At 38.8% G+C, this 16,684-nt stretch overlaps 1 protein-coding gene across 4 annotated transcripts in view; it reads left to right on the top strand.

Annotated features, from left to right (window-relative positions):
* Window positions 1-16,684, top strand: part of FZD3 (frizzled class receptor 3) — an 84,960-nt gene that overhangs the window by 55,692 nt on the left and 12,584 nt on the right. For 2 of the 4 annotated variants that reach the window (XR_005720430.1, XR_005720433.1), the window contains exon 3: window positions 8,109-8,196. Coding sequence is in view for 1 of the 4 variants with exons in the window: in XM_040236420.1 (XP_040092354.1) it covers window positions 8,109-8,257; window positions 12,166-12,399 (383 nt within the window). In the remaining 3 variants the exon portion in view is untranslated. Of the gene's footprint in view, window positions 1-8,108; window positions 8,531-12,165; window positions 12,400-16,684 lie in introns of those variants that run through there. The other 2 variants (XM_040236420.1, XR_005720415.1) reach the window with 2 other exon arrangements.

Here is a 16,684-nt window from a genome sequence, read left to right as displayed (position 1 = left end):
TAGCTGAGTGTGGTAGCTGATAATGTCTGGAGTGTGCAGTCATAATATTAGACCTGGTTTTTAACTAGGGCCCCATAAAGTAAAGTAAAGTGAAGTTGCTCAGTCATGTCCGACTCTGCAACCCCATGGCCTGTAGCCCACCAGGATCCTCCGTCCATGGGATTTTCCAGGCAAGGGTACTGGAGTGGATTCCCATTTCCTTCTCCAGAGGATCTTCCCGACCCAGGGATCAAACCCAGGTCTCCCACATTGTAGGCAGACACTTTACCATCTGAGCCACTAGGGAAGTCCAGGGCCCCATGGGTACTGGTAAAGACAAAAATGAATTAAACATGGTGGATAAATAGGGGGAGTGAGAGAGAGAACAAGAGAGAGAGAAAACTCTCTTTCTCAAGAGCTGTAAACAGAAATTCCAAAGCATAATTAAAGAAGCTAACCTAAAAAGTCATTCAATAAAATCAACAGTTGGGAGATGGATTCACTCCCAAATATAATAAAAACAATAAATAGAAAGTAATAATTTTCTAAAGACTTATTTTAAAAATATGTATGTTTAGGATTCTTCAGTAGATAAATAATAAAAAGCACTTTAAAAGAATAAGAACTTATGATAAATTAGCAGACGTGAAATAAGAATAGTCAAACATAAAAGCCAATTCGCCTAGAAATGTAGTTATAGAAATTAAGTCAATAGATGGAATGAATTCTAAAGTAGACATGATTAAAGAGAGAACTAGCGAAGTGGAAAATCGTTCTAACTCTTTAGATCACCCAGAATGCATAATAGAGACATAAAATACTCAAAATTCTAATTATGCCATTAAGAGATATTAAAAATAGGTTGAGAAACTTCAGTATACATCTAATGGGAGTTCTAGAACAAGGGGCTGTAAGAATGACCAAGAAGTGATGACTAAAGAACTACATCCTGAATTTTTCAGAACTGCAAACTTGAAACCTCCCATTAAAAATACACTCTGCATACTAAGCAGCACAAGTAAAAGCCAATCACAGTGAGAAACACTCTCTGCAGCTGTGAGACAGAAGGCTGGAGGCAGTTACAAGCCACCAGAGAGAAGAAGTCTCCCAGAGATCACCAGCTGTGCAGGCTTCCCAACAGCAACAGGAACAGCTAGAAGATAATGAACTGATGTCCTTAAAATGCTGAGTAATGATAATTTTATCCATCTAAAACACCACTGAAGATTGAGGACAAGAGAAAGACGTTTTGGGGCAGACTGAAATGATTTATCTCTAGCATCCCTATCTATAAGAATTTCTAAAGAGCATCCTTTAGCAGTAAGAAAGGAGAACCCCAAGATAGGATGAGGGTGTACTTTTTGGCAAAGTCACTTAACAATGATAATAACAAGACCAATTATTTTTGTAAAGGTTATTCTGAGTCTCTGGAAAATAATAACAAGGAGTATTAGGTAGCTAAAGTGTACTAGGAGCATAGTCTTGTTCAAGAAGATGAAAATGCTGAATACTTTTAACTATAACTTTTTCTCATAAAGCCAAGTAAAAGTATATATTGTAAATGTATGTATGTATTTTTTGAGCACCTGCTCTGTGCCAGACGTTGATCTAGGCTCTGGGAATAAGACCACTGGGGGGGAAAACTCCTCATTGAGTTTATATTTTAGTAGGAGGAAACTGTATATTGTTTAAAAACAGTAGTATAGCATAGTCTTGAAAGAAATACATTGGTAAATGGGAAAAAATACACTTGAAAAATGTGATGGCATGATGCAGAAAAAAAAACTGGTGTGGCAATATTAAAGTCAGATAAAATACTGTTTAAAGTGAGCACTAAAGTATATTGGGCAGCTAGAGCATTTATGTAACACCTAACACAGACTTAAAAGTGAAAGATGACAGGATTAGGAGGAAAACTGATGAGCCCGCAGTTTAGAATATCTCTATTGAAACAGTTAGGTAGGGACTTACCTGGCGGTCCAGTAGTTAGGAATCGCCTTGCAGTGCAGGGGACATGGGTTTGATCCTTGGACAGGGAACTAGGATTCCACGTGCTGCAGGGCAACCAAGTCCACACACCACAGCTAAGACTCGATGGAGCCAAATAAATACATATCCTTAAAAAAAAAAAGAATAGGTAAACAGAAAATTATTCAGGAAAGCACATATACCTGGTTTTTTTGCACTTCCCTTTATTGTACTTTGCAGACTCAACAGTTCAGTTGCTCAGTCATGTCCGACTCTTTGCGACCCCATGGACTGCAGCACACCAGGCCTCCCTGTCCATCACCAACTCCTGGAATTTACTCAAACTCATGTCCATTGAGTCGGTGATGCCATCCAGCCATCTCATCCTCTGTCGTCCTCTTTTCCTCCTGCCTCCAATCCCTCCCAGCATCAGAGTCTTTTCCAATGAGTCAGTTCTTTGCATCAGGTAGCCAAAGTATTAGAGTTTTAGCTTCAGCATCACTCCTTCCAATGAATATTCAGGACTGATTTCCTTTAGGATGGATTGATTTGATCTCCTTGCTGTCCAAGTGACTCTCAAGAGTCTTCTTCAACACCACAGTTCAAAAGCATCAATTCTTCAACACTTAGCTTTCTTTATAGTCCAATTCTCACATCCATGCATGACTAGTGGAAAAACCATAGCCTTGACTAGACGGACCTTTGTTGGCAAAGTAATGTCTCTGCTTTTTAATATGCTCTCTAGGTTGGTCATAACTTTTCTTCCAAGGAGTAGGTATTTTTAATTTAATGGCTACAGTCACCATCTGCAGTGATTTTGGAGCCCCCCAAAATAAAGTCTGTCACTGTTTCCACTGTTTCCCCATTTATTTGCAGTGACGTGATGGGATCAGATGCCGTGATCTTAATTTTCTGAATGTTGAGCATCAAGCCAACTTTTTCACTCTCCTGTTTCACTTTCATCAAGAGGCTTTTTAGTTCTTTGCTTTCTGCCATAAAGTTGGTGTCTTCTGCATATCTGAGGTTATTGATATTTCTCCCGGCAATCTTGATTCCAGCTTGTGCTTCATCCAGCCCAGTATTTCTCATGATGTACTCTGCATATAAGTTAAATAAGCAGGGTGACAATATACAGCCTTGACGTACTCCTTTTCCTATTTGGAACCAGTCTGTTGCTCCACGTCCAGTTCTAACTGTTGCTTCCTGATCTGCATATAGGTTTCTCAAGACTCAGGTGGTCTGATATTCCTATCTCTTTAAGAATTTTCCACAGTTTGTGGTGATCCACACAAAGGCTTTGGCGTAGTCAATAAAGTAGAAATAGATGTTTTTCTGGAACTCTCTTGCTGTTTCAATTATCCAACAGATGTTGGCAATATGATCTCTGGTTCCTCTACCTTTTCTAAATCCAGCTTGAGGATCTGGGAGTTCTCAGTTCAAGTACTGTTGAAGCCTGGTTTGGAGAATTTTGAGCATTACTTTATTAGCATGTGAGATGAGTGCAGTTGTGCAGTAGTTTGAGCATTCTTTGGCATTGCCTTTCTTTGGGATTGGAATGAAAAACTGACCTTTTCCAGTCATGGGGCCACTGCTGAATTTTCTAAATTTACTGGCATATTGAGTGCAGCACTTTCACAACATCATCTTTTAGAATTTGAAATAGCTCAACTGGAACTCCATCACCTCCACTAGCTTTGTTCGTAGTGATGCTTCCTAAGGCCCACTTGACTTCAGATTTCAAGATGTCTGGTTCTAGGTGAGTGATCATACCATCATGATTATCTGAGTCTTGAAGATTTTTTTTGTATAGTTCTTCTGTGTATTCTTGCCACCTCTTCTTAATATCTTTTGCTTCTGTTAGGACATACCATTTCTGTCCTTTATTGAGCCCATCTTTGCATGAAAATTTCCCTTGGTATCTCTAATTTTCTTGAAGAGATCTCTAGTCTTTTCTATCCTATTGTTTTCCTCTATTTCTTTGCACTGATCACTGAGGAAGGCTTTCTTATCTCCTCTTGCTATTCTTTGGAACTCTGCATTCAAATGGGTATATCTTTCCTTTTTTCCTTTGCTTTTCGCTTCTCTACTTTTCACAGCTATTTGTAAGGCCTCCTTAGACAGCCATTTTGCTTTTTTTGCATTTCTTTTTCTTTTGGATGGTCTTGATCCCTGTCTCCTGTATAGTGTCACGAACCTCCATTGATAGTTGATTCCATCAGGCACTCTGTCTATCAGAACTAATCCCTTGAATCTATTTGTCACTTCCACTGTATAATCGCAAGGGATTTGATTTAGGTCATACCTGAATGGTCTAGTGGTTTTCCCTCCTTTCTTCAATTTAAGTCTGAATTTGGCAATAAAGAGTTCATGATCTGAGCCACAATCAGCTCCCAGTCTTGTTTTTGCTGACTGTATAGAGATTCTCCATCTTAGGCTGCAAGGAATATAATCAATCTGATTTCGGTGTTGACCATCTGGTGATGTCCATGTGTAGAGTCTTCTCTTGTGTCATTGGAGGAGGGTGTTTGCTATGACCAGTGCATTCTCTTGCAAGACTCTTTTAGCCTTTGCCCTGCTTCATTCTGTACTCCAAGGTCAAATTTGCCTGTTATTCTAGATGTTTCTTAACTTCCTACTTTTGCATTCCAGTCCCCTATAATGAAAAGGACATCTTTTTTGGGTGTTAGTTCTAAAAGGTCTTGTAGGTCTTCCTAGAACCATTCAACTTCAGCTTCTTCAGCATTGCTGGTCAGAGCATAGACTTGGATTACTGTGATATGGAATGGTTTGTCTTGGAAACAAACAGATTATTCTGTCATTTTTGAGATTGCATCCAAGTACTGCATTTCAGACTCTTGTTTTGCAGACACCACAGTTTTTACAAATTGAAGGTTCATGGCAACCCTGTGTTGAGCAAATCTGTTGGTGCCTTTTTTTCCAAAAGCATTTGCTCACTTCATGTCCCTGTGTCACATTTTGGTAACACTTGCCTAACAGGCATTTCTCTGAGATATAGCAGGTTTGGTTCCAGACCACAATAAAACAAATATCACAATAAAGGAAGTCACACAAGTTTTGGGGGTGGGTTTACGTATAAAAGGCTCTCCATGGGCCTCCCTGTTCACTTAGACACAACGATATTGAAATCAGGCCAACTAACCTCACAGTGGCTGCTAAGGGTTCAAGTGAAAGGAGTTGCATACCTCTCACTTTAAATCAAAAGCTGGAAATGATTAAGCTTAGTGAGAAAGGCACATTGAAAGTTGAAACAGGCCAAAATTAGGCTTTTTGAGCCCAACAGCCAAGTTGCAAATCCAAAGGGAAAGTTTTTAAAGTAAATTGAAAATGATACTCCAGTGAATTCATGAATGTTAAGAAAACAAAACAGCCTTGTTACTGATATGGAGAACGTTTTGGGATCTGCAAAGATCAGCCAGCCATGGCATTCCCTTAAACCCAAGCCTAATCTAAGACAAGGCCCTAACTCTAATTCTGTGAGGGCTGAGAGAGGTGAGGAAGCTGCAGAAGAAAGGTTTGAAGCTAGCTGGGGTCGATTTCGTGAAGTTTAAGGAAAGACGTCATCTGTGTAGCATCAGAGTTCATGGCAGAGCACCAAGTGGCGATGTAGAAGTTGGCAGCAAGTTATCCAGAAGCTCTAGCTAAGATCATTTATGAAGGTGGTGGTTCTAAACAACAGATTTTCACTGGAGACAGAACAGTCTTCTATTGGAAGAAGATACCACCAGGACTTTCATAGCTGGAGAGGAGAGGTCAGTGCCTGGCTTGAGAGCTTCACAGGGCAGGATGACTCTCTTGTTAGGGGCTAATGCAGCTGGTCTGGTGGCCCTGTGGTAAACAATCTACCTGTCAATGCAGGAGATGTGGGTTTGATCCCTGAGTCAGGAAAATCCCCTGGAGAAGGAAATGGCAACCCACTCCAGTATTCTTGCCTGGGAAATTCCAGGGACAGACGAGCCTGGTGGGCTACCGTCTATGAGGTTTCAAAAGAGTAGGATACGACTTGGCGACTGAACAGCAACAAAATGAATGCTAGTTTGCCATTCTGAATTATGCTGAATCTTCTCTTCCTGTGCTCTGTAAATGGAACAGCAAAGCGTGGGTGACAGCACAGCTGCTTACAACATGGTTTACTAAGTATTTGAAGCCCGCTGTTGAGACCTACGGCTCAGAAAAAAGAGAGTCCTTTGAACATATTACTGCTTATTGACAATGCGTTTGGTCACCCAAGCACTCTGATGGAGATATACAAGATTAATGTTGTTTAATGCCTACCTTCTCAACATCCATTCTGCAGTCCACAGATCAAGGAGTAATTTTAACTTTCAAGGCTTTATTATTTAAGAAATATATTTTGGGAGTGGCATACCTCACAGCTTGCAGGATCTTAGTTTCCTGATCAGGGATTGAACCTAGGCCACCACAGTGAAAGTGCCAAATTCTATCTACTGGACTGCCAGAGCAGTCCCATAAGAAATACATTTTTAGGCTATAACTACCATAGTGGTTCCTCTGATGGATTTGGGTGGTTAAATGAAAACCTGGAAAGGGTTCACCATTCTAGATGCCATTGAAAATATTCATGATTCAAAGGAAGAGGTCAAAATACAAATATTAGTAGGAGTTTGAAAGAAGTTAATTCCAACCCTCCTGGTGCCTTGCGGGGCTTTAAGACTTTGATGGAGGAAATAACACACAGTGTGGTAGAAAAATAGCAAGAGAACTAGAATTAGAAGTGGAACCTGAAGATGTGACTAAATTGCTTCAATCCCATGATAAAACTTTAATGATGAGGAGTTGCTTCTCATGGGTAAGCATTAAGAGAATGATTTCTTGACATGGAATCTACTCCTGGTGAATATGCTGTGAGGATTGATGAAATGACAACAGAGGATTTAGAATATTACATAAACTTAGTTGATAAAGCAGAAGCAGGGTTTGAGAGGATTGACTTCAGGTTTGAAAGACGTTCTACTTTGGGTAAAGTGTTACCAAACAGTAATTCATGCTACAGACACATTTTTCATGAAAGGAAGAGTCAATGGGTGTGGCAAACTTCATTATTATTTTAAGAAATTGCCACAGTCATCCTATCCTACAGAAACCACGCCGGTCAGCCAGCAGCCTTCAACATGGAGGCAAGACCCTCCACAACAAAAAGAGTATGACTCATTTGAAGACTCAAGTGATGGTTAGCATTGTTTAGCAATAAAATATTTTTAAATTTAGATATGAGCATTGTTATTTAGACTCATAAGTAGATACTACATTCTACATTATAATATAAACATAAGTCTTATATGTACTGGGAAACAAAATAATCCCCATGACTCACATTATTGTGGTATTTGTTTATTGTGGTGGTATGGAGCCAGACTTACAATATCTTTGAGAATTCCTATATAGAAGATTTGAACAACACAACTAATAAAGTTGGTCTAATACATAAAGAAAATTTTGTACCTAACAAATAGAGAGTAAGCATTATTTCTGAGCACACAAGGAGTACTTTAAAAAATGGACTATGTCCTAAATCACAAAAGAAGTTTCCAAAATAAACGGTAGCCAGAATCAAATAGACTACATTCTGTGACTATAATAATTTAACTTGAAATCAACAATAAAAAGAAATCTTAAACTCACCTGAATAGAAACTAAAAAATGTACTTATAAATAACTCATAGGTTAAAGAGGAAGCTTGGAAACAGCCAGCAAAGCAGACATGAAAGGAGGCGCATAAATAAAAGAACAGAAACTAATAAAATGGGGGAAATGATGAACACTTTCCTAATTGTATATTGTGATAACCAGAGATAGGATGAGCAAAATTGGCTAAAAAGAATATAGGTGTTATTTGAGCCGCTATTCCTATTCATGGTTTATTTTCTGTATTAGTAATCTTTTTCTTTAGACAGTATCTAATATGGGCTAGCAAGAAAATTATAGAACTCAGGCTATAGAACCTGTAGTCATTGTCAAATTTTCAGCAGTGTATCTTTTCCATATAATGAGAAAATTATAGGACTGTGTAAGTGCAGACATCAGACTTGTATAATTATTTTACTATTTAAAAGACTTTAAAGTGGTCTTTAAGAGAAATTTCTATTTATATATTTAAGATATTCTTCTTTCCCTTCCTGTAGGTTACTCAGATGAGTCGTCCAGATCTGATTCTCTTTCTGATGAAATACCTGATGGCTCTCATAGTTGGTATTCCTTCCATTTTTTGGGTTGGAAGCAAAAAGACTTGCTTTGAATGGGCCAGTTTTTTCCACGGTCGTAGGAAAAAAGAGTAAGTTGAAGTAAATTATCATGGTGTTCACAGGCTTCATATTTACATAATTTTGTGTGTGTGTGTTTACTGTGTTGAAACAATTTGGATTTGGAGGAAATATTCTAACAAGATTATAACCTCAGCTGCCACCAGGTATGATTAAATCTTAAACCTAAAAACTGAACTCAGAAAAGATAGCCAAGTAGAACCAGGCTTAAGGCCTGTTCCTTACCAATTCAGAATATTTGAGAGAAAGCCAATCTTTAAAAAAAAACAAACTCCAAATGATAATCTTCTTAAAATTAAAAACAAATGAATGCTTATATATGTATATTCTTCTTTGATCTTTTAGACATTTCTGTGACGACTGGTGTTATCATCTCTGTGTTAAAGATATGAAAACTGATGCACAGAGAGGCTCAGTGCCTTGGCTAAAGTCACACGGTGTTAGATGTCCATTCCCAATTGTCCATTGTTCTTCCAGGTTACACCATAAATTATTTAAAGGGATAGCATGTTATTTTATTCTGAGTCATACACATTAAAGCCAAAATAGTAAAATATTACAGATAAAATAAATATGTTAAAGATGTTATTTTAATTCATAGTTGGCCAAATTGCATATTAGAGAGTCATGGTAAAATATAAGATTTGGACATATTTGAGGACTCTTTCAGTTTTTGACCCCTTAATTAATAGAACAAAATAAGACCCTACAGTATTCACAAAGGAACAGATGACTTCAAGCTTTTTACTAAGCATAAAGCTAATATTTATACTGTATTTGGATTGTCACAAACTCTAAGTTAGTGGAATCCATATTCTTACGATTTTATTTAACCTAAGTTACATGGAAAATAAATCTTGGGAAAATGAATTTCTATAAAAGTCTTAAGATTATATGTAAAATGTTATTGTGTTTTGTATGGGTTAATGTACTTTTAAAATACATCTTAAATTACCACATTATCAGAATCTTGTGTTTTCTCAATTATCAGTAATTAGCAGCTTCTGTTAAATTAGATTGAAATCTATAAAAATCACAATTTTAAAATATACATTCCTTATTACCATATCTGAGACTGCTGCTAGTGATATCAGACAATGCATTTCTCCTTTAAATGCGATTTCATTGGGTAGAGAAGGAAAGAAGGGGAAAGGTTAATTCATCAGTGACAAAAATGTATTTTCTGGGAATTCATCCTTTGAGAAAGACATTAATGAGTAGTTGCTATGGGCCATCAACTATTCGGTGATGGCACAGGTTCAGTAGCAAATAAAACAGACCAAGTCCTTGATTTCTGTGGAACAGCCTTACTTGGGATATTTATCTGTGTATTCTTTGAAATGTTTAAATGTATTTTAATCACAGTAAAACATAATTCTAAGGAGAGGGTTTGAATTAGCATTCCTGGTCACCTCTGGGCCACACACAAGCCATTCTGTCACACAGTAATTCTGTTGTGTAGAAACTCCAGATGGGGCTAAACTAAACCAACACTGCCCTTTTGGGGGATCCTGACTGGGCCAGAATCCTTTTGAAACTGGTTCAGTTGAGTTCAGTTGCTCAGTTTTGTCCGACTCTTTGCAACCCCATGAATTGCAGTACGCCAGGCCTCCCTGTCCATCACCAACTCCTGGAGTTCACTCAGACTCAATGTCCATCGAGTCAGTGATGCCATCCAACCATCTCATCCTCTGTCATCCCCTTCTCCTCCTGCCCCCAATCCCTCCCAGCATCAGAGTCTTTTCCAATGAGTCAGCTCTTCGCATGAGGTGGCCAAAGTACTGGAGCTTCAGCTTTAGCATCATTCCTTCCAGAGAACTGGTTAGACCTCCCCCAAACCCTTCCATTCGGTTTTCTGGAACCATGGACCACCCACTTCCCTGACTCAGCAAAATTTTCATGACCCTCCCAGCTGGGACTGTGCTCTGGGCTAGAGAGTCACTCCTCCAGAGTGTGAGCAGCCTACAGTCATTTCTCACGTTTGTCTGGTTGAGCCTTGGAGATATGACTAGAGAGTAACCATTATAAAGGTTTCCAGTCAGTTGAGCCTACTTAGTACTCCAAGCACTGTTCTAAGCATTAAGTCATTTAATCCTCTAGACAGCCTTGTGAGGAAGATTGTCATTTTACAGATCAGCACACAGAACCAAGGTTCAATAGCTAGTGAGTGGCAGAACTGAGATTCAAACTCAAGCAGTCTGATCCTAGCCTCTAGTCTTTGCTATTAACCCCTCTGTTATACTGTGCTGTTGAAAGACGGGCTTCTAAAATTATGCCCATCAAATTAGTGTTCTTTCTCTCAGTGAAGCCACATTTAAGGTTGCTTATGCTAATAATTCTGACATTGGTTGAAATATTTTTAGAAATCTTGTTTTGAAGTTATCTGGGTCACATCACTTCATTTTTCTGGACCCCTGGTTTCTTATTTGTAAAATGAGGAGACAGACCTTCACCATTTGAAGGTAGGTTAAATTTTTGGAATGACCAGAAGTCAGTTTGAACTAATTTTTAAAAATAGGTTTAGAAAATAAATTCAGCAGTCCAGAGCAACTTTGGATGTATGTACATGTGCACAAGGCCATTGATGACAGAAGAATAAATGTTGTAATAACTATGTTTGAGTTGTTCTTTCTTCTATCTAGTTTTTGATACTTTCAGGATATCTGTAAACATGTTTTATCATTACTTTATGATTCACTTTGAAACATTTAAACTTAAGTTTGATCCCCAACTGTTGTTTTGCTGAATGACTTTTGAAAAGTTCTTTAATCCCTTGTGACCTCAGTTTCTTCATCTATAAAATGGAGATCACAATATTTACTCTTGATGGATATCTACCCCATAGAAATGTCTGTTTAGGAGTTAATCTCCATAATAAAAACATTATTAAGAAAGATTAACAGATAATATATGTAAGACACCTGGCACTATGCAGGTATTCAACAAATATTAGTCTTCTTTGAGTCCTTCTACCCCAGCACTAACAATGGCAATAACAGCAGTGATTCTTTTCTAATTTGAAAACTTAGAATATATGCACTTTGTCAATTTATGATCTAATCTTCATGTTGGAACTTTTTAAAACAATAATATGGTCTAATTTTAAGTTTATGATTCTTATAGTCACTTATTTACCCAAACTGATACACTGACCTTTGCACCTGTTTAATTGGCTTTTTAATTACCATTTTGTTCATCAACGTAAACACCTATCTGCTTTTAGCCTTTTCATAGCAGTTAAAAACTTTAGCTCTGGACATAATTCATCCCCTTAATTATTTTTTTCCTAAGCCTTTATTATGTCTGGGACTTCATTGTATGTTTGCTTAAATTAATTTTTCATACGTTTTGTTCTAGTTATGGTCATTCGTGTTTATTCAAGCACTAGACAGCAGCTTCTGTCGTAAAATCAACTTGTAACCTAAAAACAAATGCTCTTACAAATTAAAAAAAATGAGTCCATGTCATGATAAGGCCTCCACTACTTCTGTAAACCATGCAAGAAAATAATATTTTTACTTTATAGTAGTACCTTTGCAATATTTCAGTGACCTCGAGAATGTTAAATTTCTTTAACCAAAAGGGACTTTTTAAAAATGATGAAATTGTATGCCTTCATTTTATATGAGGAAAATTAAGAAAAGGGGATAGTGACTTGCCCAAGATCGCATATTTATTGATAGAGTTGGAACTAAAATCCTGATTTCCTTATTCTAAGATGAACCTCTTTCATCATATCAGTTTAAGGGACAGATTGACACAGATTTTTGTTTTAGTCTCTCTTCTCTCGACAGTGTTACTGTACATATGTCCTAAAGACATCATTTAGAGAGCTTTTTCTCTGCAGAACATCAGTCTGTCAGAGTATTGTTTTTGGTCTGTAGGGTTGTTATCTTACACTTAGTATTTTGTTTTCTAGGATAGTGAACGAGAGCCGACAGGTACTCCAGGAACCTGATTTTGCTCAGTCCCTCCTGAGGGATCCCAATACTCCTATCATAAGGAAATCAAGAGGAACTTCCACTCAAGGGACATCCACACATGCTTCCTCCACGCAGCTGGCCATGGTGGATGACCAGAGGAGCAAAGCAGGGAGTGTCCACAGCAAAGTGAGCAGCTACCACGGCAGCCTGCACAGGTCCCGTGATGGCAGGTGAGTCTTATCGGCAGCTTAGTTTATTTCACGTGCTGAGTTTGAGTCACATGGCATCCGAGGAAGAACAGCCAGTTCTGAAACAGAAGTTGATCGTTATTAACCTTTCTGAACTTTGCTAGGTTCAGTTGTCCCAGATTATGGTCAGATTTAATGCCAATCAGAGGAGTTTAGATGTGATGCGGTGAGCAATGTGGACTTATTACACATCAGAGAGAAGGCAGAGTAAAAGTGGTTATTTTAGTAAGATTAACTTAGCAAACAATTATGGAATACCTACCATGTCAGACATTGTGTGAGTCTCTGGGAATACAAAACTGATGTAGGCATGATCTTTGTTCTTAATAAGCTCAAGAAAAATAGGGTAGTCATTATTTGTGTTGTAGTTGAAAGCATGGGGTCTAGAATAATAAGCTTCAGTTTCCTCATCTATAAAATGGAATTAGTAATAGTATCTGTCCCTTTAGCAATGTTGTAAAAAAGAGATAATATACCTAATTGCTCAGAACAGTGCCCATCTCAGTAAGTGCCCGTTATCAACTTTTATTATCAATATGATAAGGTAATAATTAAAGTAAAATGCAAATACAATGGTATAGTCCAGAGGCTGTCAAGTTTTTCTATAAAGAGAAAAATAACTAATATAATAAATATTGTATTATAAATGAAATACCATATAAATACCTTTAGGCTCTGTGGGTCACATGGCCTTTGTTGGCACCGTTCATTCCTGCTGTTAATACCTTGAAAGCAGCCATAGACAGTATGCAGTCAAAATAGGAGTGGCTGTGTTCCAGGTAAACTGCTTACAGAAATAGGAAGGGGCCCGAGTTGACCAGCAGGCCACAGTTGGCCAGCCCCTGTTTGGTAGCATGGACAAGGGGGTGATTAAATCTGGTGGGGAGGAGGTGGGAGAGAGCTTCACAGAGAATGTCTGAGAGTGGGCAGGATGTGCTTTCTTGTTATATTTGATGGTAGAGACACTAGAATAAGCAACCTCTTAGGAGCTCTGCAGTGATTCAGTTAAGAGATGATGGAAGTTTATGAAAGAACAGTGACAGTGCCAAGAGACTAAGAACTGATATGAAAGATATTTAAAAAGAAGAAATGATAGGAGTTGGTGATGGGTTAAAAGCAGTTGGAGAGAAGGAATGTGCCAAACAAAATTTTTTTAAAGATTTCTAAGCTTGGAAAACTGAAAGAATGAAAGTTATGATGCCTGAAATTCTCTGTGTCTCCATGGCTGTCCTGTATTCTTCCAGTCTCATTCCAACCTTTCTTTCAGTCTTCCCTGTCCTTGTCATGTAGGATAGGATTCCTAGACGTACTGTCTTTTTAGACCTTCTTGTTTGTCCTCTCAGCTTGCTTGCTTTTGCCGTCTAACTTGGTCAGCTACTTAGGTTTTGAAAAGGAGCAGCCTTTCTTTGACATGTTTTCTATCTTATATCCATTTCTTTTTATTTTCCTTGCCAGATTTTTGAAATATTTTGAATATTTCCTTTCTACCAATTCCATCCATCTTTCCTTGTATTTCTGGTCTTTTTCACCTTCTTACCCAACTTCTAACATAACCAATGACCTGTTTTTAAACCACCATCTAAAATCGTTTCTCTTTTCTGCCTTTTCCTTTCATTCAGCACTCCTAAGTGAAAAGCATTCTTCTAGGTGCTAGGAACGCAGAGATGGAAGACAAAAGAGTAGTAGGTACGATAAAATCATATACAATGTGCTTTGCGATTCCAGAGAAGAAAGCCTTTTAAGTCACTGTGGAAAGTCTTGTCCACAAACAAGGTAGTACTTTAATTTGACTAGGGTACAGAGAAGGCAGTTGGAAATCTCAGACAAGGAAACAGCACGTGCAAAGGCAAGGAGGACGAAAAGGCATTTAGGTGTCAGGCCCACCGTAGGAGATGCTGAGGAGTTCGGGGTTTTTTCTCCCTAGAGCAATCCCATGGACGGAGGAGCCTGGTGGGCTGCAGTCCATGGGGTCTCGAAGAGTCGGACACAACTGAGCGACTTCACTTTCACTTCTCACTTTCATGCATTGGAGAAGGAACTGGCAACCCACTCCAGTGTTCTTGCCTGGAGAATCCCAAGGATGGGGGAGCCTGGTGGGCTGCCGTCCATGGGGTCGCACAGAGTCGGGCACGACTGAAGCGACTTAGCAGCAGCAGCAGCAGCAGCAGAGCAATGAGAAACTATTAAAAGACTTTGAGCATTGGGGTGATAAAATCAGAACTGTGTTTTAGGAAGATGACTTTGACAACAGCATGGGATAGGAGGTTGTAAGTAAGCCCAGTTGGGAAGTTTCTAGAGTAAAATTAGAGCTCTTAACTTAAAACACTCATAGAGAGAGAGGAAACCAGAGAATCTTTCAGAATACCTGCCTCCATGAACTGCCAGCTCCAGCTGGCGCTAGTGGTACAGAACCCACCTGCCAGTGCAGGGGACGTAAGAGACATGAGTTTGATCCCTGGGCTGAGAAGATTCCCTGGAAGAGGAAATGGCAACGCATTCTTGCCTGGAGAATCCCGTGGACAGAGGAGCCTGCCATGAGCTCACAGAGAATTGGACATGACTGATGTTATAGCATAGCATGGCTCCATGAACTGACTTTCAGCAGTGTTTGACATTTGACATTACTAGCCTCATCCTTTTCAATAAGGAATGAACAGTTATGCTACAGCTCTTATGCATGTGGTATCCTCAGTATTAAGAGATATACAGAAGAAAGCTGAAGGATAATCTCTGCTTTCCAGCAGAATAGAACCTTACAGGAAAGACAGAACATATACATAATAACCAGTTAAAAATAGTTCAAGCTGCTGCTGCTGCTGCTGCTGCTGCTGCTGCTGCTGCTGGTCAGTCGTTTCGGTCGTGTCTGACTCTGTGCGACCCCATAGACGGCAGCCCACCATGTAATGGAAACTGTGAGTGTTAAGAGTGTTAGTGTCAGTTATAGAACTTCCGATGATCAGATTGGCCTCTCTGAAAATGTCTCAGAGGAGATAAATAGGGTAAGCAAATGGTAATACAAGTAATGAGTTCATATTGAGCAGAGGATTTCTGAAGGGAGTTAAATATAGGAGAATTTTAGCTTCTGTAATCTAAATGAAATTAAAGTTTAGGTAAGAAAGCTTATAATCTTCAATATAAGGTAGTGGTAATTAAAAAGCTGTGAGATGGAATTCCTTAAAGCTTAATAAAAAAGGACATACCAAGAACAAGATCATCAGTCATCGTCAGTTCAGTCACTCAGTCATGTCTGACTCTTTGCGACCCCATGGACTGTAGCACGCCAAGCTTCTCTGTCCATCACCAACTCCTGGAACTTGCTCAAACTCATGTCCATTGAGTAGGTGATGCCATCCAACCGTCTCATCCTCCGTCATCCCCTTCTAGGAGAAGAACATGATACGGTAATGAAAACAATACAGTAAGATTAGCCTAGCATGCTTATAAACACACAAAGGTCTCTATGAAAGTTTAGTGTCATGGAAACTAGGGGATAGCGCATGACCTCCTGTGATAGCCTTTCTTATCTCGCTGCTTAATTAAAATCACACTCATCCTTTAAGTTCTGCTTAATTCCCATACCATGGCAGCTAATTAATTGCTTTTTAAACACTCTTTGAGTGTGACCTATTTTCAGTACAGTTTTTTTTTCCTCAGCTAAGTTTGCAGTTTCTAGAGAATGTGAACTTGCTGATAGATACCTGTATATCCCTTGACAGTATCTAGCCCTGTGTTGTTCTTTAGTTGCTAAGTCATGTCCGACTCTTTGCAACCCCATGGACTGTAGCCTGCGAGGCTTCATTGTCTATGGGATTTTCCAGGCAAGAATACTGGAGTGGGTTGCCATTTCCTTCTCCAGAGAATCTTCCCAACCCAGGGATCAAACCCATGTCTCCTGCATTGGCAGGCAGATTTTTTATCACTGAGCTACGAAGGAGGAAACAAATAAATCTGTCAAACAATTTTAGAAATAATTTGGGCATGCCATCTCATGGATATTTCTTTCTGCATCTGCATCAGTCAGTTTTTAAGTTTACATGTTGGCATTATATTTTGGCCATGGTTTTCTCATCATCTCGTGTTATTTTGGCTGTGAGATTACACATATGCACACATATCTGCTTCTCAGTACTCACTCTAGCCCAGATTCCTTGATGGATAATTACTGATCTCAGTGCTATGTAAAATAAAATAGACTTAGGTAAATATACCTACACATATATATCGACTTCAAAGAATAAGTAATTGGTAGTTAGATGAGAGGATATAG

Source organism: Oryx dammah, unplaced genomic scaffold (genome assembly GCF_014754425.2).
Source record: "Oryx dammah isolate SB20612 unplaced genomic scaffold, SCBI_Odam_1.1 HiC_scaffold_1, whole genome shotgun sequence".
NCBI lineage: Eukaryota > Metazoa > Chordata > Mammalia > Artiodactyla > Bovidae > Oryx > Oryx dammah.
The sequence above is the reverse complement of the archived record's forward strand: the minus strand, read 5'-3'. Positions and strand labels throughout refer to the sequence as shown.